The 23,479-nt window shown below is 34.6% G+C and overlaps 1 protein-coding gene across 7 annotated transcripts in view; it reads left to right on the top strand.

Annotated features, from left to right (window-relative positions):
* TSC22D1 (TSC22 domain family member 1) overlaps positions 1 to 23,479 on the top strand; it is a 124,395-nt gene that overhangs the window by 24,907 nt on the left and 76,009 nt on the right. Inside the window, exons 2-3 of one of the 7 annotated variants that reach the window (XR_012495432.2) lie at positions 7,959 to 8,128; positions 9,022 to 10,740. The exons of 1 other annotated variant lie outside the window; for it this stretch is intronic. Coding sequence is in view for 2 of the 6 variants with exons in the window: in XM_074329311.2 (XP_074185412.1) it covers positions 7,972 to 8,128; positions 8,870 to 8,968 (256 nt within the window). In the remaining 4 variants the exon portion in view is untranslated. Of the gene's footprint in view, positions 1 to 6,662; positions 6,818 to 7,958; positions 8,129 to 8,869; positions 10,741 to 23,479 lie in introns of those variants that run through there. 5 more of the 7 variants (XR_012495433.2, XR_002139609.3, XR_016019265.1 and 2 more) reach the window with 5 other exon arrangements.

The raw sequence follows: 23,479 nt of genomic DNA, 5'->3' as shown, positions 1-23,479 counted from the left end.
CCAAAATATTTGGAAATTAGAATCAGCTATGAAAGCTGTGAATGGTCAGTAAAATACCAGGATTACAGTATTTTTCCAGGATTTAAAGTCAGGATAGCATATGAGGACGGGCATTTTTCATTTTTCTGTTTGCAGTCTCATTACTGTCTAGAAAGAAATGGACTTGCTGAGGAGTAGTTGAGAAACACAGCCTTTCTTAAGTTCTGACAGTTTACTGACATGCGCCCTAAAGTTCAGGACGCCGTCTCCAACACTTGTGGATGCTCTGGAGGTTCTGGCTTTCTTTTTGACACTGCGGACTCTGGCCAGACAAGTTTCATTAATAGATTAGATAAAAGACGTTATTTGTGATTAGATATCTGTCCTGTCTTTTAAGAAGCCTACCCATTTTATTGAGAAAGAATTGGAAAGTACCCTGTTCTTACATAAAGTGTTGGGTGCTTCTACTACCATATTTGCATTGATATTATATTTATATTGATTTTTATTAGACTCAAATTGAGATGAAGAAGAGAATGACCTTCCTTTGGTCTTGTCTTTACGTACAGAAGAATTCTAGTTGATATATTGTAAGCTATTTGTAAATAATTGTAAAAATATATTATAATTCAGGACAATTACAACATCTATGTAAAGTACTATATACTCGGTAAGAAACTAAAGACTGTTCTCTGGGTAGCAGAATTGAGCACTGAATCAGCAGAGAATAAAATTCAGTTTGTTATTGCCAGATTATTATTTTACTCATGCTCATAAGAGAATGATGATTTAAATTTGTAGATGTAATGTTTAAATTACATTAAGATAATTGAATTTATAAGATTTTTATAATGTAAGAATAAGCTATGAAATTCTCATACATTTAAAGGACCATCCTATGTATTTCTCTATTAGGCAAGTCAATAGATAGCTAATATATAAACTAGGAATTCCAATTAGGAAAAACCTGTCACCATCTTGCTTTTTTGTGGTACTTAAAAGATGAGAGGGATTTCTGATTACCATTTCTACATACTTTCAGGTACAGTCATTTCAGGTTTAACAGAAGCATGGGTTCCTAGATTATTTATGTTGTTGATACTGTTTTGCTACAGTTTACTTCTAAGTTTCATTGCTTTCTCAAACTTTCATAGGTTGATAGAAATGGCAAAGCACATGACTGTCAACTGATCTGTTCAAATGAAATTGAAGGAAATAATTTCAAAATTCTACTTAAAACAGAATGTTTATTATTCTAGCATTTATCATATACTAATTATTAAAAAGACAATATTTAACTGTTAATAAAAATAATATGATTTGGAAAAGTATAAAATTAGTTAAAACTCAAGAGTCCTAGAGACTAACTGGTTTTGATTTTCCTGCTCTATAACTTACTACACATATGTTCTTCGGTGAGTTACTTCACTACTTTGTGCCTTAGTTTCCACTTCAGTGCAATTGGGATGCTTATAATAGTATATGCCATAGAGTTATTGTGAAGACTGAATGAGGCAATATATATAAAATGCACAATACATTACATATAATAAGCTCTCAACATATGTTAAAAATAAAACAAAAGGTTATGAATATTTATTTGTAATTGATTTTATAAGGTAAATTATTTGGGAATTTTGCCATTTGTTTTTTAGTAAAAAAAAAACAAACAAGAGGGCTATTTATGGCACTAAACTTTATTTCCTATGGAAATTTTTAAAGAAAAAAGCAGAATTTTTTATTCCTTCCATTTTTATGATGCAGGAATAAAAATTCGTAATGATAATTTGAATTTGAAGACCTTTTGGTTTTTTAATCTACCTACTCTCTCATATGCTTGCTGTAGTCTAAAGTTAACTTCCACATTAGTTGTTTAACGAAAACATCATTCAGTTTGTGTGTTTGTAGTTGAGATTTTCTTTTTTCATCTCTGACTTACATTCTTCTGAATCCAAGCTCTCTGTGTAGAGAACTATTTACCAAAGAAATTAAACATAAGCAAAGCGATCACCATCTGATTACTTTTTTGATATTAGTACAGAACATGAGATAATGCTGTCATTTCCACTAGGATTAGTTTTTAAAGAAAGATTGGAGTAAACTTTTCATATCAATTAAAAAATGTCGATTTATTTTCTTCTCAGTGGATATTCTATAGGTATGTCAAATATGGTACCTTACTCAGAACCTTTGGTTTTATTTTGTACTTCCAGCTTTGTTTTAAAATAATTTGACTTACCAAATAGTTGCAAAATACTACAAAAAGTTCCTGTTACCTTCACCCAGCTCTCCCTAACATTCATATTTCACATAACCATAGAACAAATATAGAAATCAGTAATTAATACTAAGCAATCTGTAAACTTTCCATTAAATGACCTTTTTGGCCCAGGAGTCAATCTAGGATCTCATTTGTGCTTAATTGTCACATCCTCTGAGTCTCCTTCAGTCTGGGCTGCTGCTGCACTCTCTTGGCCTTCCTGACCTAACTCTTTGGAAGTACGAGCTAGTGGGAATGAATGCCTGATGTTCTCTCATGATCAAATTGAGGTTAGCATTTTTTGGCAAGGATACCAGGAGTTGATGTGTCATTACCAGTGCATCATATAAGGATATATGTACATGATAGCGATTTGTCCCATTACTGGTGATGTTTTCTTGATCATTTGGTTAAGGAGATGTTTGGTTAAGGAGGTGTCAGGTTTCTACATTGTTAAGTGGCTCTTTTTCCCTTTATAAGTAGCAAGTGTCTTGTGGGGAGATACATTGAGACTGTGTAATGTCCTGTTTCTCATCATACTTCCACCCATTAACTTTAGCATCCACCGATGATTCTTGCTTTAAAAAGAACTTTTTAAATTTAATTCTTTTAACATCTTTTTGTTGTTTTATGATATGTTATATTTCTTGTCATTGATGCATAAGAATCACAAAGGAATTAATGTAAAGGAAGCCTGATTCATAAACTGTTAACTTTTTTATAGTCTTTTATATTCATCTTTTTCTGAATACACTCAAGAATGTAGCACAACACGAGATCCTGGAATAAAAAGTGTGGTAGAAATATGACCCTTTTGTTTTTCAGTACTTTATGTGTACTTCAGTATATGTTAGTCATTATAAGAAAAAAGCCAGATATTTTATAGTTTCAAAATAAACCGGTAAAATGATGCTAGAGAGGTAAAGGTAATGGGTTGGGAGGTTAATTATGAAAAGAACTTGCCAGAGTAATTTCCTTGAAATTACTTTCATTAAGGTTTTATTTTTGTTAAATATAGAAACTTTTTTTCATTCAGAGGAGACAGTGGCAAATTTAATATTTTTGTGTTTAGTCTTCTTAACCCTGAAGTTGTCTTGTTAAAGGCAACTTGACCCTGAAGTTGACTTTCTTATAGTTGATATATATTTTTATGATCACTTTTATCTTTTATTTTATAGTGGATTAACTACTATAAAAATGTATTGTGTGTTTCTTTTTTATTTGTTTTACTTCTTCATCTTAGTATAACTCAGTGGTACCTGAAGATACACTTGGGTTAGCTTCTATTATCTGTCTTGTAACAAATATTTGACATTTAAACCTAGTGAAATAACATTTTGGATCCTAATAACATTTTTGGATAATATCTTTTCCAAAAGATTGACGAGAAAATATATTGATCAATCTTGGAATTTGGTTAGATGTTGAGTTCTTAAAACATTACAGTAGGGTTTTTCATTCTCATTACAACTTTCTTCCATTTTAGAGAATTGCTTTCCGTGATTGTGTATCCTCATAATGCTATGCATTCCGCAAAGCTCCAAGCTTTCTTCCCTATTTTATTGTTTCTAAGGTACATCCCATTTGACAGTATATACTAGATGGTGGTTTAGAAATCGTCTTCTTTTCCTCCAGAGCCAATGTAATCCCTTGGCTAATTCTAAGGAAGCTGGGTTTTGCTTTTTTGTTTGCTTTTTGGCAATATCATTCATTTTTTAAAACTGAAAATTTGAAATTGGATGTTCTGGCAGTGCCTGGTTTGTTTTCTTACTAATTTTATATCTCGAAAGAGAACATTAGAAAATCTATACTGGGTGTTGTAATTTAGCTAAAATTGGGATCATCTGAGGGTAATATCTTTGAAGTTTTTGCTGACCATACTCTAAAATGAATCCTAGAAGCTGACCCCCTAAAGTAATCTGTGAAAGTAATACTTTTGATAGCTTTTTATTTTCTTTAGGGTTAAAAAGTTGAACTTTTCAGTGTCTACTTTAGATACCCGTCAGCCACTTAACACAGTTCTCCTTTTTGTTTCTTCATCAGTAGACTTCATGTGTTTGTAAACATGCACTGGGTTTACCTAACTCAGTGTGCCAAGCATTCTTCTAGGACTGGAGATACAAAACTCACTGCTTCTATGAAGGATGTTCTTTCATTTTCTTCTTAATGCCAGCTGGGGCTGTTCTGGACACTTGGAGGCATTTGTGAGAAATTATTTTTCTTTATAGATGTGCCTTAGAACCAGCAAGAACTAGTGATAAAAGATGAATAGGAAAAAGATACTACAACATGCATCCAATTTAGAGTAGAATGTCTTGTTTTATGAGTAATCTGCCAATCTGTAAATTAACACACTCAACTTCAGATGAGTTATAACACAAGTGAATAGAAATCATAGTCTCTGTAAAAATGTGTTACCTTCTGTTTCATTGCTTAAAAATGATTTGGTGTAGCTTTCCCTTTTTCTTCAGTATTAGAAAATTTTAAAACTAATTAGTATATGCTCATTTAATAATTTAGTATTGAGAACAAATATTGCAAATAGTCTAGTTTGTACATTTCAGGAGAATTTCTCAGAGTGGTATTTATATATAAAATACTTAGATTTATTGCTTCTGGTTTGAATATAACAGGATTTTCAGTAGGAATCTTCAAAAATTTAAGTACTTATGGAAAATTTTAAAATGATTTTATTCAATCAAAGATGTGTACTGGAACACCCGTTTGAGTTCCTTTGTGACATTTCAGCATTGCTGATTTTGTTGGCTTCCGTTTGGAATTTATTCCCTAGTGGAGTCCTACAGTGGCGTACTTAGTTTTTTTCCCTCTTGAAACATCACATAGAAGAATGCTGTCTATTAAAATAGAATTAGGTGAGGTCCTACTGTGTCGTTCTTAAGAGACCCCCTTCTGTAGTCGCACACAGATTGCTCTTTCTTGTTTGAATAATGATCTCATTTTGAAAGTGTGTTTACATTTTTCTATAGAAATGGCACAATATCAAATCCACAGTCTTCATACATTATTAAGTCCTAAAGCAAGAGAGATACTAGCTCTCCTCAGTGATTCAAAATAATTTCTATTTAGGGATGTTAGTTTATCATTTTGCATATGAATATGTTGAATCTACAAGTTTTGGTACTTCAGGCAATCTTACGAAGTTATATCCTGAAAGTAATCTGACTCGGGAGAAGTTTCTACAAGGACCTGCTTCTCTAGCCAGCTCACTTGCCCTATGACCTAACCTAAGGACATTTGTTGTTTGAAATCTAAGTTTGTTGTAGATTTAATTTATATGCTCTGTGGAGTGTGATAATCAAGGCTTTGGAGCTCCTACTGAAGGGAAATTGTAAACTTAGCCCAATATTAATTCTGAGCAAGATAAGATTTTTGGGGGGCCTTTTATTTTCAAAGTGAAGTGGGCCTGTAAACTTAAAAAATAAATTATCAGGTATATTTCTTGTTCCAAATGGAATGTTTCCTTTTTTTGTCTATATTTTCAATCAGATATATTTTTACTACTGGTTAGTAGTCAAGAAATGAGGGAAAACTGGGAAATTTGGAAAATCATATCTTGTTTATAGTTTCTGAATATATCTGAATCCAGGTAATTAAGTTTTACTTAGATCTCATTAATTTGGAAATCTTTACTAATTTTTATGGTTTATATTGATATAACAGACAGGAAAAGGAATGATTTGTCAAGGCAGTTGATTAGAAAAGACTAGAGGATGATCGTTCAATAATTTTAGAAGCACGTTTGCAGCAACTGTTTGCTCTGTTATAGGTACAGTGAAAACATAAATAGCATAGTTCTGGTGTATTAATTTTAAGAGTTTCTTGTCTGTTAAAGAGCGAACTCTTAGGAACTCCAGCTGCAGGGGACTTTGTTAATCTACGTGGGATTTTTGGATTCTTGAACATACCTAATTAGATTGCAGTTTTTGAGATACTCAGTATTCAGGTCTTTTTCTAATTTGTGCTCCTTTCCTCTCGTCATCCCTCATATAACTCCTCAAAGTGATTATACTGTAAAATTCTGTTTTAACCTACTGCTCAAAAAAATAGTCTTTTCAAAACTGAAAGACTTCAGGACTTAAAATCTATTGGAAACTTAAAAAATAGCTGGCACGTAGGCTCATAAAATATTTTCGTAGTTATTTATTTGATACCTCTTGCTACATGACAGTTTCACCCCTCAACTTCTTTTAGATTTCTTTTTTTCATTTCTGTCTTTAATTTTTGGAAGTTAATAGATTTGATGGTTAAATTTGTATGTAGTTCCAAACTATTTTCATTCCTCACTTGTACAGAATTGAATGTATTCCTAAAGCAGAAGTGTTAGCTCAGTCTTTCATCTTTAGGCTTGTAAAAAGGTTTAGTCTAAATGTTGTTAGGTAATGGAATAACCGTTCCTTTTCAGCTATTGGTATACGCAAACTGGCCAGCAGAGCCAGGAGGAAGTGAAGGCATTAGAACATTAACTTGGGTTGGTTGCTACCTTCTTAGTGCTGAGACTGTAACCTTGTTGGTTGATTGATAGAGAACAAGAGAGCACAATCCTCGTTCCGCTAACAGGTAAGGAACCCTTGTGATAAACCAGTTGGTGTGAGTGAGAGATTACTTGATTGTATTTTTTTCTTAACTTATCCCCAAATATAATATGTCCCTGAAATAGGGTAGTGTGACTGACTGTGTCCATACAGCAGGAATATGCAGCACCTTTCCATTTAGAATGAGATCTGAAATTTAATAGGGATGTGTCACTCCGAACCACAGAGTATAATTGATCTGTTTTCCACAGTTTATCCTGCAGTCCCTATAACTTTAAATACATGTCTACTATCTTATTCTCCTTTTCAGCTTTTCCTTGATCACATGCTATGTGCTTTGTACTTCCTTCTCTTATTTATCTTATTCCTATAATAATGCAAACTATTTTCCAGTATCTTTATCATCATCTATTATTTGGGTATATCTTACTGCTTTAATTTCTGCATTGTAACCATTAATGATTATTTCCTGGTCCTTCTTGACCCCAAACCAATTGATCCTATGTTTTGAAAAGATTTTTAGTCTGTTACTAGCTGTGTCCACTATTTTGCCCTCCCATTTTTAAATCTGAGTGCTTGAAGAATAAATCTTTTTCAGAGACGGTAGTCGTAGCTTGATAAAATTCAGGTTTAGTTTTGTATTGCTATAATATGGGACTATAGTCTGATTAATTCTTTAAATTACTGAAGACTTAAAAACCGAGAAATTCAGCTTCTTAGACAATTCCCAAGGTTTAGTGGTATTCCTGTTAATATGCTTGATTATTCTGTTTCTACTTTTCAATCCATCGTCTTCTCTTTGACAGAAGAATTAACTGGGACTCCTCCTCTGATACATCTGAGGTCGAGTGCCTTTCCCTGTCCCTTTAAGACAACCGTGATCTTGTTTCTAGTCGTAATTTATCATTTTCTGATTCGGTCTTCACCACTTGAAGTAGAGTGGTTTGTCACAGAGTGTTTGGCTTAGACCAAGATAGGTCCCTTCTTAATAATTACTGAGGAATTAATCATTTGTGGGACAGATTTCTAAAACTCAAATTAAGAAGGCACTAAAGAAAGTATGCCCAAAGGTAGCTCTTTTATATCCTGAGGATAAGTCATTACAAACTCAAATGACCAGAGAATGTAATTTCTTAATAAGAATTTTTTCTTAAATCTATATTCAGCTCTCTATTTCAGTGCTTCTCTCCTACCAGAGGTGCAAGGAGTGATCCTAGAACCACAGATACAGCCAAGACCACGGAGAGCTTTTGACGTCAGGGGTCCACTTTCTCCACTGAACCCTTGGAGGCAGAATATCCAGCTTCTGGAGAGAGTGGGAAAGGATAATAAACAAGTGGGTGCTTTCCATTATTTACTTGGGTTTATTTATAGATTGGAGTGTCCTTCCATTGCCCATTTGATTCTATTGGTAAACTCCTTGGGTTCATATTAGAACCGAGTGGGGCTGCAATCTGTTTGTTTTGCTAAGAATGCTAACTAGTGCCCATTCGAAAAAGAGACCTACAATTTATTTCATTTTTCTCTCCAGATAATTAAAGCAGTGGCAGTGGGTCATATGGGGCACTGGATTTGGTGAATGCCTGTGTAGTCCACAGGAATTTACAAAAGGGAGTATTTGCCCGTTTTAGCCTTTACTGGTATTAGTGGACTTCTGAGTGCTCTTTTATATTCCAGTAATGAAGACGTTTCTGTATTTCATCTTTGGGCAAGCTGGACATTTGCACTTTTCCTAATATACACCGTCTGATGTCCAGGTGTTATCCACCCTGTTAGTGAGAAATTTTTGGTCTGTTTCCTACCTCAGCCTTTAGGCCTTCATGTTAATTAGACCATTTAGAAGATGCAGCGATAGTACTGTAACAGTTTTACTGTCAAATCGAGGCTTCATTCTTTAAGAAGAGAAATATGAATGAATGTAAGTTTCAGATATAGTATCCCTGAAAGCTGTATTAAATGTACTCACAGTAGGTTTCCAGTCCCTAGGAATAACGTTATTTGTGGCACAAGAACCTTATCCTACATTCCCCATGGCATTAAGATGGTTTTCTCTTGGTTTCTTGGATGCCACGGGCAGGATTGGATCCCAGGAAGTTCTTATCATCTGCAGCGGGTAGAATGTGAACTTGGTGCCTTTGGCAAGTTTTCATTTTTCCTTGGTGGATTCCTTCTGTGACTCCAGGTATCTTGATAATGGGAGACTGGTTTATTTGTTCTCTAATTGCCCAGATTTCTTTCAACTGGTAAACACCATACTTCAGCAAAAGGAGCTCTTCTAGCAGAGTCTTCATGGATGATATGTGTCACACATGCAGCACCTGCAGTGGAAGGCAGTGGTGAACGGAGCCACGCACTCTGTCTAGAAGACACAAGGATGAGACAGAGCCACCGGGTCTTGTCATTTATAAACTTGGGAGATTTGCTCTGGTGCACTCTTGGTCTGCAGATGGAAAGGCTCAAATAATGAATAAGTTTTTCAGATTGGAATTTTACATGGCCATGAAATATTCCTTTCTATTCAGAAGACTGAACGAGAGGAAGCACGAGAGACTTCTTTCTCTTAAAAGCAGCTCTCTGTATCTGTTTTATTTAAAAGATTTGTGGGATTGAAAAATCACCTTAATCAAGCAGGCAGACTTTTTTTTTTTAGTAGTAGAGGAGATCCAAAACACTTAATGAAACTGTTTTTTGTTGCCTGACACTGAAAGGAACTGAATTATTCCCAAATTACTTTTAAAATCAGGATACACTCTTTTAGCTTATCTTTTTCTGGTCTTGAGCCTTAATTCTTATTTGTCAAATCAACAAAGATTCCATATAGAAGTAGAAGAGACACCTTTTGAGATGAAAGTAGCTGTTCCTTCTTCTAAAGTAGTAAATACCTATTAAACCTGAGGTATTATCCTGCATTGAAGGCATAGTAAAATTTGAATGATACTGAAACAGAGTCATTTTATAGAGCAAAGGAACTAGTAGTACCTGTGAATAAGTGTTGCAAAATAGTTACCCAAACTGTCAATTAATTGATGGCAATAGTTATCAAAATTTTTCTGTTTCTCTTTTTGGTATTTATTAACTGGTCCATCAAGCTATTAAAGAAGTTTGTACAAGTTACCTGATGCTGCCAGTTTTGTTTGGTATACATTTTAAGAGTAGAAATTTGAGAATTATTAGTATGGAAGCATCTAAAATGTTTTAGGAATCTAGAAACCACATTTGCTAAGTTATAACCTGGCCTTTAGTCTTTCTTGGCTGTCTTGTTAGACCTGTTTTTTCCTCATTAATTATAAATAAAGTTTTGTATGTGTGGTACTTAAAAGTTGAAAACATCAATCTAAACTAAAATTTCTTTAGAGAGCTCTGAATTTTCATAAACAATTACAGCTTTTTATGTTTGATTTGTTTTCGTTAAATGTTAATATGACAGTTTTTACAAACACATATAAATTTAACAAATAGCTATTAAACATTTTAAAACTTGGGATTCGAAAGTGAAATTTGCTTGGAAACTAAGTTAGTTGAACTCTTTGAACCACAGTATAAACCAGTTTATAGCCTGTGAGATTATTAGCCTTTTGTTTCAGTTTTGAAAGATGAAAAGTGATTTAATCTCTTAATCTCATGCTTTGATTAAATTTTAGCTCTGTTCCTTTAAAGTGTGCAAAAGAAATGTAAGTGCATTTCTATTTACCTTATGCCACTTAAAGCTATTTAAAAGTGAAACTTTTTGTATATTAATGTGAACTGATTTGTTTATTTAAACTTTTATTTTGATACATTTTCCTTTCAGATTTTTTTACTATTTTATGTCACAATATGCAATCCTATATTTTTCAGTGTCTATTTTATGAATATTAATATAAGCTATTTTTTTCTAGAATGACTGTAATATTTGTATTATGTGATCATTTGAAAACTAATAAATATTTTCTCCGTGAAAAAAATGCACTTACTGATAAATGGCTTATTTTTGTTTCAGGAGTAGAAAATGAAAACTACAGCAGTATTTTTAAGTGTATTTAAATTTTATGTGTCTTCCTCTAAATATTTCTCAATATATATCCTGTCCTTGTGTATGTTAATCATTTTTGAGAAAACAGCTTTTTGAGCTATTAAAATGATTCTTCATTGGGCCACCCAGTGCCAAATTTATAAAATAGGTGATCTGTTTAATCTCTTTTTGCATTTTCCTTATTAGCTTCATGTTAGCTTTGTTTCCAGAAGGATTTTTTTTAGATGCCATTTTTAAATGTCAATTTTGCAAACCATTAAAACTCTTGAGTCAAAATTACAAATATTATAAATATTTATAAATATAAATACCACTATGGTCAAACCTTTTAAAGTGAAATTGATCAAAATATAACTAACCCTTACAACATAGCATGCAAGTGACAGTTCCTATACCCAGAAGAACACATCTGAAAATAATTGCTGATTGGAGACTACCCAATTTATAAGAGCTGTTAACAGGAGAAAAAAAGTATTTTTGTAGTTTTCTGCTTGAACAAATAATTGTAGGAGGGGAAATAATTGACTTAAGAGTCTCTTGCTTTTAACCTGATATCAAGACGACATGGAGAAGGATAAAATTTGGTTTTAATGATTCTGGTCTTTATAGCTACCTAAATTTAATCGAAGCCACTGGAACAATTTACCTTTTCTATGCAAAATCTGCTAGAAGCAAGAGGATTTCTCTTTTAATTTGAAGAAAACATATAAGAAGGGGACTCCAAAGACTAAAAATAAACATCATGATGGGGTCCTAGGCAAGAAGTGAAAAGTTTTATTAGTGATAACTTGTGGATGAAAATGAAATAATTTGGCTCCTCAAAGAAATTATACTCTGGGGGGGAAAAGAATTAGAAAAGAATGTTATAATTTAGAATAGCTACTGTAATTGGGGGGTGGGAAAGGAAACTAAAATTCTTGGCTTTATTCTAGTAAGTTTGGAAAAGATAAGTAAGGATTCTGTGGATAAAGTTTTGTTTTTAAAATTAAAGCTATTAAAAGGTTTAGAGACATAATATATTTCAATGGAAGGCTGTATTTTACTTGGATACAAAAAAGTCTAGAATCCTTAACTACATGTTTATAAAAAGGTAGGGTGTGGGGTGGAGGGGGGAGTTAAATAAAAGTTTTGTACCAGAAACTTCAAACATATTATAAAAATAATGGCAAAATGAGAGTTTTAACTAGCTTTAAAATAAAAATATGGAATGTTGAACAATGGCTTTCCTATGTCTTTGAGGTATGAGAACATAGGCTTATTATTACATCATCACTGATTGGATTAACTATGGTATAAACTTTGTTCTTTAGTTTTTTTAAATAACTTCTGTTTTAAAAAAAGTAAATGTCACATAAGCAGTGTGACTTCATAGCTTATAAATATGTGCACAGATCTTATTTTGCTTTGCTACATTGAAACGAGCAAAATATCAATGCTTAGATGTCTTAAGCAATTTCTTACTGTCTTTTTATTCAGGTATTTTTTATTTCCCATTAAAAAGACTTCATACTAATTTAGTCCCCAAATGTGAAAGATTTGTGTTTCCAAAAATAAGCATATAGGTGCTCTAAAGTTTTTTTCCATTAATATGTACGTCTACAATAATTAGATTACTGCAGTAAAAATGCTAGGGACCTTTGAGGTGTGCATCGGAGTTTTCAGGAATTATGGTCAAAGGGATCTCTACTCAAGAGGTAAGGTACGGCATAGGTAGAAAAATGTTCAAAATGTGTTCACTGTAATGTCTGATGATGATGGAAACTGCAACAGATATCCTTGGATTTTCAGACAGATGTAGAATTAGGAAAATAAGTTTTCTTAAAAATCTCTCCCAGAGAAAAGAGATGGATAAACCACAAATGTGTTTTTGTGTGACTGGAGTACGTTTAAAAACATACACCCACATTGTACCCTGTGTGTACTTGACCTCCTCTGTTCCCGGGCATCTCCTGCCCTCGCTCTCTTAGTGTTTATGGTCCACATTTCATTTAGCATTTCCTAGGCCCTGAGCTCTATTAAAATACTGTCCTTTGCACAGAAAGTTGAGTACATGAGATTATTGCCTGGCATCGTTTTTGCTGTGAATGCCTATTGTATTTAGTATATCTTAGAAACAAAGGAAACTGCAATACTCAATACAATGAGCTAGGAAAATGATGAGTTTTTTTTCTAGAATTAAATTACTAATATAATTGACTCAATAGATGGCAACATAGAAAACACCGTGTTCCATCCTGTCTTTTAATTCTTTTTATAAGAACACCAGCTCATGGACATTTGGCTTTTACTTAAAATATTAAAATAGTTGGCTGTCTATTCCAGTTTGGCCTTTATGTACAGCAAATGATAATGTTGATATGAACTAATGAGAACTCACTACTTCATGAGGGAGCTGGTGCCTCTGTGCAGGGTGCTCTCATGTCAAGAGGTTGATCCAGAATTCTCTTCTAGGTCAGGTTTTATTTGAAAATTACCTAGTTTAGCACCCTCATTTTATATATACAAGATAACTGGTATCCAGGAGTATATTTTTAATACCACATATATTTCTAATATCACAGTTGATAAACCAAATGTCTGTAGGACTCAAGGCTTGACTGCGAGTTCAGAGACCTGTACTTACTTACCTGAGCTTCACTGCCTGTCATGTCGATCCTAGTTCTGGGTAATACGGAGCCTGTCTGACTTCCTTCGAACATGGCAGCTGTCCGGAATTTTAAGGTGGCTGTTTTATACCCCATCAATTCCAAGCCAAGTTTTTTGTTTTTGTTTTCCCCCTACAAATTAAGACCTTCATTTTCTTGCTCTTGTTCATGTAGCATGGTTTTGAGATCTTTAAAAGTTTTGTAGCTCGTCTCTGAACATACTTCAGTTTATCAGTTTCCCTTAATGTGTGACACTGAACCAAGACAATACAGGTGTGCTCGTCCTGTGTTTGGCTTTGCAATACGCGTGCCACTTTGTTTACCCTGACATTTATTCATTAAGGTGCTTAATTTCATGCATGTTGAGATTCTATCGAGTAAAGAGTTACATAGTAATATGCAGTTTAAAAAAAAATTAGGTTAGTAGTATGTTTATGCAAAGACAAATGTTCACAGTTTAGTGAAAAAGGCAAAAAATTGACCCAAGGTAATATCTAAGACCTTGAGAAATCATAGTCAAAAAAACAATCTCCATTTCAATTACTTTTTATACTCTTGCTTAATTCGAACTCAAATAACTATAAATTCGTTGGTAAATGACTTGTAAAATATTTTCAGGTTGTCCTTGCTAATTTAAAGATAACCAGGCCCATTGGAGCTAAATTCTTGACATGTGAGTGACATTGAGAAGAAACTGAACTTGTGTTTAGTAACATAATTAAAGTTAGAAATGAAAAGCAGTGCTTTAGTGGAAAAGTTCGGGTCTGTACCAAATGGCAGAAGATGAAGTAGCCCTGGAAGGCTGAGGCCGGGGTCTAAGTTCGTTCCCATGTAAGTGTCTTAACGCGGCCTCTTGAATACAGTGCAAATATTCCGCTGGAGCAGCGTTGTTTTGGTGTAACAGCATTTTAAGTGACTGGTTAAAATATTTAGCTTTTTTTCTCCCAGATTTTAAATTGAACTCCAGGAAGACACAAAGGATATATATATATATATATATTTTAATTTTACTGGGGAACAGTGTGTTTCTCCAGGGCCCATCAGCTCCATGTTGTTGTCCAGGGCGCAGCTCAGCTCCAAGTCCAGTTGCCATTTTCAATCTTCAGTTGCAGGGGGCACAGCCCACCGTCCCATGCGGGAATTGAACCGGCAACCTTGTTGAGAGCTCGTGCTCTAACCAACTGAGCCATCTGGCCACCCCCACAACGTGTTTATTTAATGGTTGTGTGTGCTTCTCAGGGTATAAGTAAGATTGTTTGAGAAACACTGGCTTGAGCTGTTGGGTATATTGTACCTTACCTGAATTATTAATAGAATTTTAGGGTAAATGAGGGAGAAATTAGAAAGGAACAAACATTTACATGCCTACTCTGTGCACCTTTGGCTAGGTGTATTTACGTATATTTAGCTAATTTAATCCAGCTGACCTGTGAGAAAGGTAATTTTTCTCTTTTACACATACACTGAAGCTCAGAGGTTACAAAACCTGCCCAAGGGAATGTAATCAGTAAGCAACACAGATGCCATTTGTAGAAAATCTGTCAAAATCTAAATTATATTGCACCACTTACTGCCAAACGCCTTTGCCCCAAAGTGCATATTCTCCGGAAAAATTCATATAGAACCTCAGTGTTTAAAGAAAATAAAAGGGAACTTCTGTTTAGTATACATGTCTTAATCGACCTTTATTTTTAAGAGTTTTACTGAAAAATTGACCAGCAAGTAAAGATTCACCCCACCCCCCACTAATACCTGTGTCCCCTCCGATGTTTTTCCCCTGTTACTGACTCTTGCTTTTCACTGGTGCACGTGTTAGAATTAGTGAACTAATATTGATACGTTATTATTAAAGTCCACAGGTTACATTAGGGTTCACTCTTGGTGTCATACAGTTCTATGGGTTTTGCCAAATAGCTACTACCATGTGACAATTACGGTGTCACGTAGAAGAGTTTCACGTCCTAAACATGGCTGTGCTTCACCTCTCATCCCTTCCCTCACTCCCCACCCCTGGTAACCACAGATGTTTTTCTGTTTCTATAATTTTGCCATTTCTAAAATGTTGCATCGTTGGATATATAACCTTTTCAGACTGGCTTCTCTCAACTTGCCAACATCATCTTTGGCAAGGTGTCCAGCTCTTGCCCATTTTTAAAATCGTGTTTTCTTATTGTTGAGTCTTAAGCGTTCCTTGTATGTTTTGGATACCAGTCCTTTACCAGATAAGTGTTTTGTAGATAATCTGTGACTTGTCTTTTCATTTTCCTAATAGTGTCTCTTGCAGAGAAGTTCTAAATTTCAATGAAGTTTATTTCATCAGTTATTTTCTTTAACGGATCATGCTTTTGGTGTTGTACGTAAAAACTCTTCACCAAACCCATGTGCACCTAGATTTTCTATTATTTTCTGGAAGTCTCACAGTGTTGACTTTTACGTTTAGGTCTATGATCCATTTTGAAGTAATTCTTTTGAAAGGTGTAAGGTGAATTTTGCGTGTGTGTTTATGTCCAGTTCTAACACCATTTGTTGAAAAGAATCTCCTTTCTGCTTTAAATTTTCTTTGCTTCTTTTTCTAAGATCAGTTGTCTTTATTTATATGGGTCTCTTTCTGGGCTTTTCTGTTCCTTTGGCCAATCTGCTTTTGCCATTACCACGCGGTCTTGAATACTGGATCTTTTTAAGTTTTGAAGTTGGGTAGTGTCAGCCCTCTGACTTTGTTGTTCAGTATTGTGCTGGCTATTCTGGGTCTTTTGCCTTTTCATGCAGACTTTAGAATCAGCTTGTCCATATCTGCAAAATGACTTGCTGGGATTTTGGTTGGGGTTGCTTTGGATCTAAAGATCAATTTGGGAAGAAGTGACATCTAACAATATTTACTCTTCCTATCTATGAACATGGAATATCCATTAATTTAAATCTTTGATTTTTCATTAACATTTTGTAGTATTTTCCTCAATTTATCTTACACATATTTGTTAGATCTATACCTAAATATTTCTTTTCTTTTTGGTGCTAATGTAAATGGTATTTTTTTTAATTCCAAAGTCCAATTATTCATTGCTGGCCTTCAGGAAAACAATTGATGTTATCTGTATCTTGCAACCATGCTTATTAGTTGCAAGAGTTTTTTTCCTTTGTAGGGATTTGCAAATAAAGACTATTTTTTTTCTTTCTCTTGTTCCCTATATTAAGTAAAAAACATCTAGTTTCTGATCAATAAGTGTGATACTAGTTATAAGTTTTTTGTAGATAATTCTTTATCACCTTGAGGAAATTCCTCTGATTCTGGTTTCCTCAGAGTCTTTTGTTTCTCTAATCATGAGTTGGTGTTGACTTTCGTCAAATGCTTTTTCTGCATTTATTGATACAATCATACGATGTTTCTTCTTTGTCCTGTTGATGTGATGGATTACATGATTGATTTTTGAATATTGAATTGGCCTTACGTACATGGGATAAATTGAACTTGGTCACGGTGTATAATATTTTTACACATTATTGGATTGAATTTGTTAATATTTTGTCAAGGGTTTTTATATCAATGTTAATGAGAGATACTGGCCTTTAATTTTCCTTGTAATGTCTTTGTCTGATATTGATATTAGGCTGGCCTCCTAGAATGAGTTAGGAATTATTCTCTCTGTTCCCATTTGCTGAGAGATTGTAGAGAGTTGGTTATGATTTCATTAAATATTTGGTAGAATTCATTAAATATTTGGTAGTGTCATCATTTCACTAAATACTTGGTGAAACCATCTGGTCTTGGTGCTTTCTGTTTGGGAAGGTTATTAATGATGCAGTTTCTTCAATAGATAAATGCCTATTGATTATGTTTCTTCTTGTGTAAGTTTTGGTAGATTGTATCTTTTAAGGAATTAGTTTCATTTTAAATTGTAAATTGTGAGGATAGAGTTGTACAAAACGTTCCTTATTATCCTTTTAATGCCATGGGATCAGTAATGATGGCTCCTCTTTCATTTGTGATGTTGTTTGGTCTTACTTATTATCTGTTGGCCTTGGTAGAAATTTATCAGTTTTATTGATAAAATAATGAGATTCTGGTTTTGTTGATTTTTCTCTATTTTACTGTTTTCAATTTCATTGATTTCTGCTCTAATTGCTTCTGCTTGCCTTAGGTTTCTTTTGCTCTTCTTTCTAAGCACTGTTTTTGCTACATCCTTGAATTTTGATAAGTTGTATTTTTACTTTCTTTTAGATTCAAAATTTAAAAAATTTCTCTTGAGACTTTTTTTTCTATCAGTATTTTTTTAGAAGTGTGTTGTTTAATCTCTAAATAGTGAGGTTTTCCACCTATCTATCTGTAAATATTTGGTATCTGTTACTGATTTTTAGTTTAATTGCATTGTGGTCTGAAAGCACACTTAGTATGATTTCTGTTCTTTTAAAATTATTATGGTGTGTTTTATGGCCCTTAATCTTGATCATTGTTCCATGTGAGTTTGAGAAAGTATATTTTGCTGTCACTGGATGAAATATTATTTAGATGTCCATGAGATCCAGTTGATTGACAGTGTTATTCAATTCAAGAATATCCTTACTGATTTTCTACCTGCTGGATCTGTCCATTAACCTATAGAGCGGTTTAAGTATAATAGTGGATTCATCAGCTCCTCATTTCAGTTCTATCAGTTTTTGCCTCACGTATTTTGACGCTCTGTTGTTAGGCAAATAAATATCAAGGATTGATATGTGTTCAAGGAGAATTGACCCCTTCATCATTATGTAATGCCCCTCTTCATCTCTGATAATTTTTCGTTGTTCTGAAGTCTGCTTTTCCTAAAATTAATGTAGCTATTCTAGCTTTCTTTTGAGTGATCATGGTATATCTTTCTCCATCTCCTTACTTTTAATCTATCTGTGTCTTTATATTTAAAGTAGGTTTTTTATAGACAACATATAGTTGAGTCTTGTTTTTAATCCAGTTTTAATAGTCTCTGTCTTTTAATTGATATGTTTCAACCATTTACATTTGAAGCGATTATTGCTGTAGTTGGACTTAATATGTATCTTTTTTTGTAACTTGTCTATTCTTGCTCTTGTACTGTGAAAATTCATTTTGCCTTTCGCTCTTTCAATGTTTTCTCTGATACTGAGTATTTTATTTAATTTCATTTCTTCAATTATACTTCTAAAATATGTTTTAGTTGTTGCTCTAGAGTTTGCAGTATACATTTACAATGAATCCACATTCATATAACATGAAACTGTTTCAAGGGTAGTGCAGGTACCTTATAACAGTATTGCTACTTTCACCTTCCTATCCCTTATAATATCGCTGATCTTTATTTCGCTTTTCCATATGCTATAATCACCCAGTATATCGTTGCTGTCAGATCTGTGTGTTCAGTCAATGTAGAGTTTTAAAAGTGAAAGGTTTTGTTTTGCCTTCTTTTGTTTCTTTTCTGATGCTCTCCCAGATGGAAATTGTGTAGACCCTTTCTCTGGAGGACTTTTTTTTTTTAGCATTTCTTTCAAGGGAGGTGTACTGGTGACAAATTTCCTCCATTTTGTTTGAGAAAGTTTTTTTTTCCCCTCTTTCACTTTTGAAGGATAATTGTTCTTGATACAAGATTCTAGATTTGGTAGGTTTTTTTTTCCCTTTCAATGCTTTAAATATTTTACTTCACTCTCTTCTTTCTTGCATGGTCTTTGAAGAAATGTCTGAGGTAATTCTTATCCTTATTCCTCCATAGGTAAGGTTTTCCTTTCCTATTTCTACCTCTGACTTCTTTCAAGATTTTTTTCTTTGTCTTTGGTTTTCTGCAGTTTGAATATGATATCAGTGCAAATATTTTGGTACTTACCCTGCTTCATGTTCTCTGAGCTTCCTGGATCTGGTTTATGTGTATTAATAAATTTTGGGACATTCCCAGCCATTATTAAATATCTTATTTCTTCTGTTCCTTTCTCTCTTCTCCTTCTGGTATTCCTGTATGCATATGTTACTTATTTGTAATTGTCCCACAGTTTTTGGATATTGTATTCCTTTTTTTTAAACCCCTTTTTCAGGTTAGGAAGTTTCTATTGACATATCTTTTAGCTGATTGATTCTTTCCTAGGCCATGTCCAGTGTCCTTATGAGCCCATGAAATACTTTCTTCATTTCTGTTACTGTGTTTTTGACGGCTAGCATTTCCTTTTGATTCTTTCTTAGAATTTTTATCTGCTTACATTACCCATCTGTTCTTGCATGTTATCCACGTTTTCCATTAGAGCTTTTGGCATATTAATAATTATTTGAAATTGTTGGTGTAATAATTTAAAGATCTCTGCCATATCTGAATCTGGTTCTGATTGTGTTTTTTGGCTTTTAGCATGCCTTGTAATTTTTTGTTAAACACTAGACACGATACGATGCGTTGGGTGAAAGGAGCTTAGGCAGACAGGCCTGGATCTGAGGTTGATCTTGCCAGGTGTTAGTCTGTTTACTGGTTGTTGTAGCTACATGTGTCAAAGGCTGAAATTTCTTGTAGTGTCCTTGTCTTTTGGCTGTTATCTTTGGGATTCCTTAGGGACTCCTTCATAAACAGCATGTGAGCCTTGCTATTCTTTCAGTTGTAATTCCCGGTTGATGTGGTAAGGTGTGAAGGGAGGGAGTCTTTTGTGGTCCCATCATTAGGTCTCAGTCTTTTAGTGCATTATGCTCTGGGATTTCACCTTCCCAAGTGCCCCCGTAGCTCCCTCCACCGATGGGACAGGAAGGTAGAGAAGGCCTGATTTGGATATTTGCCTTTCTCCCTTTGGTTAGCTTTGGTACAATCCACATTGGTTAGCCTCTAAAATAGTTTTCCTTGAAGGCAGTCTTTTGTTAAGGAGAACCACATGTTCACATGCTCTGGGCACATTTCAAAATGATTACTTTCCCTTTTTCTGCTTCGAGAGTCAGAAAAATTTTGCATTGTTCTTTACCCTGTGAACCTAATGGTACTTTTGGAATGGAAGTGAAACTCATGAAAGTGTGGGAGGCCCCATCAGATTGGTTTCCCAGGAAGTTTTACTCTCTCAAGCTTATGCATTGTGAGTTTCTACCAGTTAATCAATTCCCTTAAAATTTTTCTTTTTCAAAAAATGTTTTTTGATTACAGTTGACATATTATATTAGTTTCAGGTGTACGACACGGTGATTAGACATATATACAACTTACAAAGTGGTGCCCCCAGTAAGTCTAGTACCCATCTGATGCCATACTTAGTTATTACAATGTTTTTGACTATATTCCCTATGCTGTACTTTGCATCCTGTGACTATTTTTGTAATTGCCAATTTGTATTTCTTAATCCCCTCTACCTTTATCACCCCCTCCCATCTGATGACCATCTGTTTGTTCTCTGTATCTATAAGTTTGTTTCTGTTTTGTAGTTCATTTTGATTTTTAGATTCCACACAGACGTGAAACCATATGGTATTTTTTTCTCTGACTTATTTCACTTAGCATAATACTCTCTACATCCATTCATGTTGCAGATGATAAGATTTTGGTTTTTTTTATGGCCAAGTAATATTCCATTGTATATATGTACCACCTCTTTATCCATTTGTGTATTGATGGGCACAGGTTGCTTCCATATCTTGGTTATTGTAAATAATGCTGCAATGAATATGGTGGTGCATGTGTCTTTTCAAATGAATATTTTCGATTTCTTCAGATAAATACCTAGGAGTGGAATTGTTGGGTCATAAGATAGTTCTATTTTTAATTTTTTGAGGAACCTCCATACTGTTTTCCTAGTGGCTGCACCAGTCTGCAATCCCACCAACAGGGCACCAGGGTTCCCTTTTCTCCACATCCTCGCGAGCACTTTTTTGTTGATTTATTGATAATGATCATTTTGACTGGGGCGAGGTGGTATCTCATTCTGGTTTCAATTTGCATTTCTCTGATTAGTGATGTTGAGCATATTTTCATGTCTATTAGTCATCTGTATGCCCTTTGGAGAAATGTCTAGTCAGGTCCTCTGCCCATTTTTTAATTGGATTGTTTGGTGTTTTGGTTTTAAGTTGCAGGAGTTCCTTATATACTTTGGATATTAACACCTAGTCAGATGTAACATTCGTGAATATCCTCTCCCATTCGGTAAGCTGTCTTTTTGTTTTGTTGATGGTTTCCTTTGCTGTGCAAAACCTGTTTAGTTTGATGTAGTCCCATTTGTTTAATTCTCTCAAGTTTTTCTATCCACTGTTGGCTCCAGTGGTGGTGTTTGCTTCTGATAAGCTGTGGTTTTCTGTGTTTGCCTGGTTCTTCAGTTTGTGAGGTGGCAGCTTTGGTTGTCTGATGGATCTAAGAAGAGTTGTTGATTTTTAGTTTAGCTTTTTTCTTACTGTGCGCATGGGAGTGACGACTCCCTGGGCTGGACACTGGAAGTTACATGCATGTTTCAGTATTTGAAGCTGCCTTCAATTTAGTTTGAGTCTTAACACTGACGAATCATGGTACTTCACAAGAAGCCTTCTAAACCATTATCATCATTTAATTGGATTCATTGAATCCTATTGAGCATCTGCCTACTGAATTTCATGTGTTTCCCAAACTGGAAATATTAAGGTGCTTCTACCTCTGGACCCCTCTTTTCAAAGACCTTTTTTTCATTGCCCTCTGGAGCCTGGATGTATCTGTTGTATCTTGTCCAGGACTTTGTGACTTTAGTGTTTTCTCTCTTCATGAGCCAATCTCCCTTCCCATAGCATCTAACTATGCTGGCATAGGTCATCTTACGGAGACCACCTTGACCCTTCTGCCACCCTCTACTCCTGTAATCTGTGCTCATTCTCATTACCCGGAGTTGTGTACTCGTTAACAATTTCTCAAATTCTATTTCCTTTTCAGTCTGTTCCACGTAGGCCTGTGCTTCTGACACCACCAGGACTGCTGGACATGTCCCTGCCCCTCGTACTTGACCTTGTAGTAGAGTGTCCAGTGGAGTTGGACACTCCTACCTCTGAAATGCCTTTCTCTTGACTGACTGCTGGTGTTCCTCGCAGCCTGTACTTTTCAGTTGTTGTTCCTGGTCTGACTTTCATCCAACTATGGAATGTAGTTCAGTGCTCAGTCCTTGAGTTTTTTCCTTAACCTCTTCTCCTTTTACACTTAGATGATCTTATCATCCATTCTCTTGGCTTCATACTTTTTCTTTTGTTTACTTAAATTTTTCTCTCTCCCAGCCACCTCAAAGTTTCAGTTTTGATGTCCCCTTGGATAATTTTTAAAACATTGACATATCCAGCCCTGAACTATTTTTCTCGTAGTGTTCCTCATCTCAGTGCAGCACCACTTACCTCATTATGTCAGAGACCATGGAGCAGTCGCTTTTTCTCCTGCCATATACAATCTGGTCATTTTTCGTTTGTCCAGTTGTTTGTTTTGGGATTTTATTTTTTCAGTAGTTTTAGGCTTACAGGAAAATCGAGCAGAAAGTACAGAGTTTGCACATTAATTCCTCCCTACCCTATCCTATCCTATCCTATCACTATCACTATCACTATAACTATAACTATCACTATCACTATCACTATCACTATCACTATCACAACTATCACTATAACTATAGTATAGTTATACCTTACTAATACCATGTTGCAGTTTAACCAGTTTTCATACATTACTAAATTCCATAGTTTACATTAAGGTTCGCTCTGTATGTCATGCAATTTTATGGGTTTTGCTAAATGCAGAAAATCATGTAGCCACCGTATGGTCTTACAGAAAAGTTTCCCTGCCCTTAAAAAGCTTCTGTGCTCCCCCTATTTATCCCTCCCCACCCCAACCCCTAGCAACCATTATTGTGTTTGCTGTCTCTTTGTTTTGCTGTCCCAGAATGTTATATAGTTGGAATCGCACAGTCTGTAGCCTTTTCCACTGGCTCCTTTCACTTAACAACATGCAAGTAAGGTTCCTCCGTGTCTTTTTGTGGCTTGATAGCAAACCTCTTTTTATCGCTGTATGGACCTCCACCATCCATTTGACTTTGAAGGACATTCTGGTTGCTTCCAGTTTGGGGGCACTTAGGAATA

This window comes from Rhinolophus sinicus, chromosome 16 (assembly GCF_057876585.1).
Source record: "Rhinolophus sinicus isolate RSI-liver-muscle chromosome 16, RSI-T2T, whole genome shotgun sequence".
In the NCBI taxonomy this organism is placed as follows: domain Eukaryota; kingdom Metazoa; phylum Chordata; class Mammalia; order Chiroptera; family Rhinolophidae; genus Rhinolophus; species Rhinolophus sinicus.
This window is presented reverse-complemented; position numbering and strand designations above follow the sequence as displayed.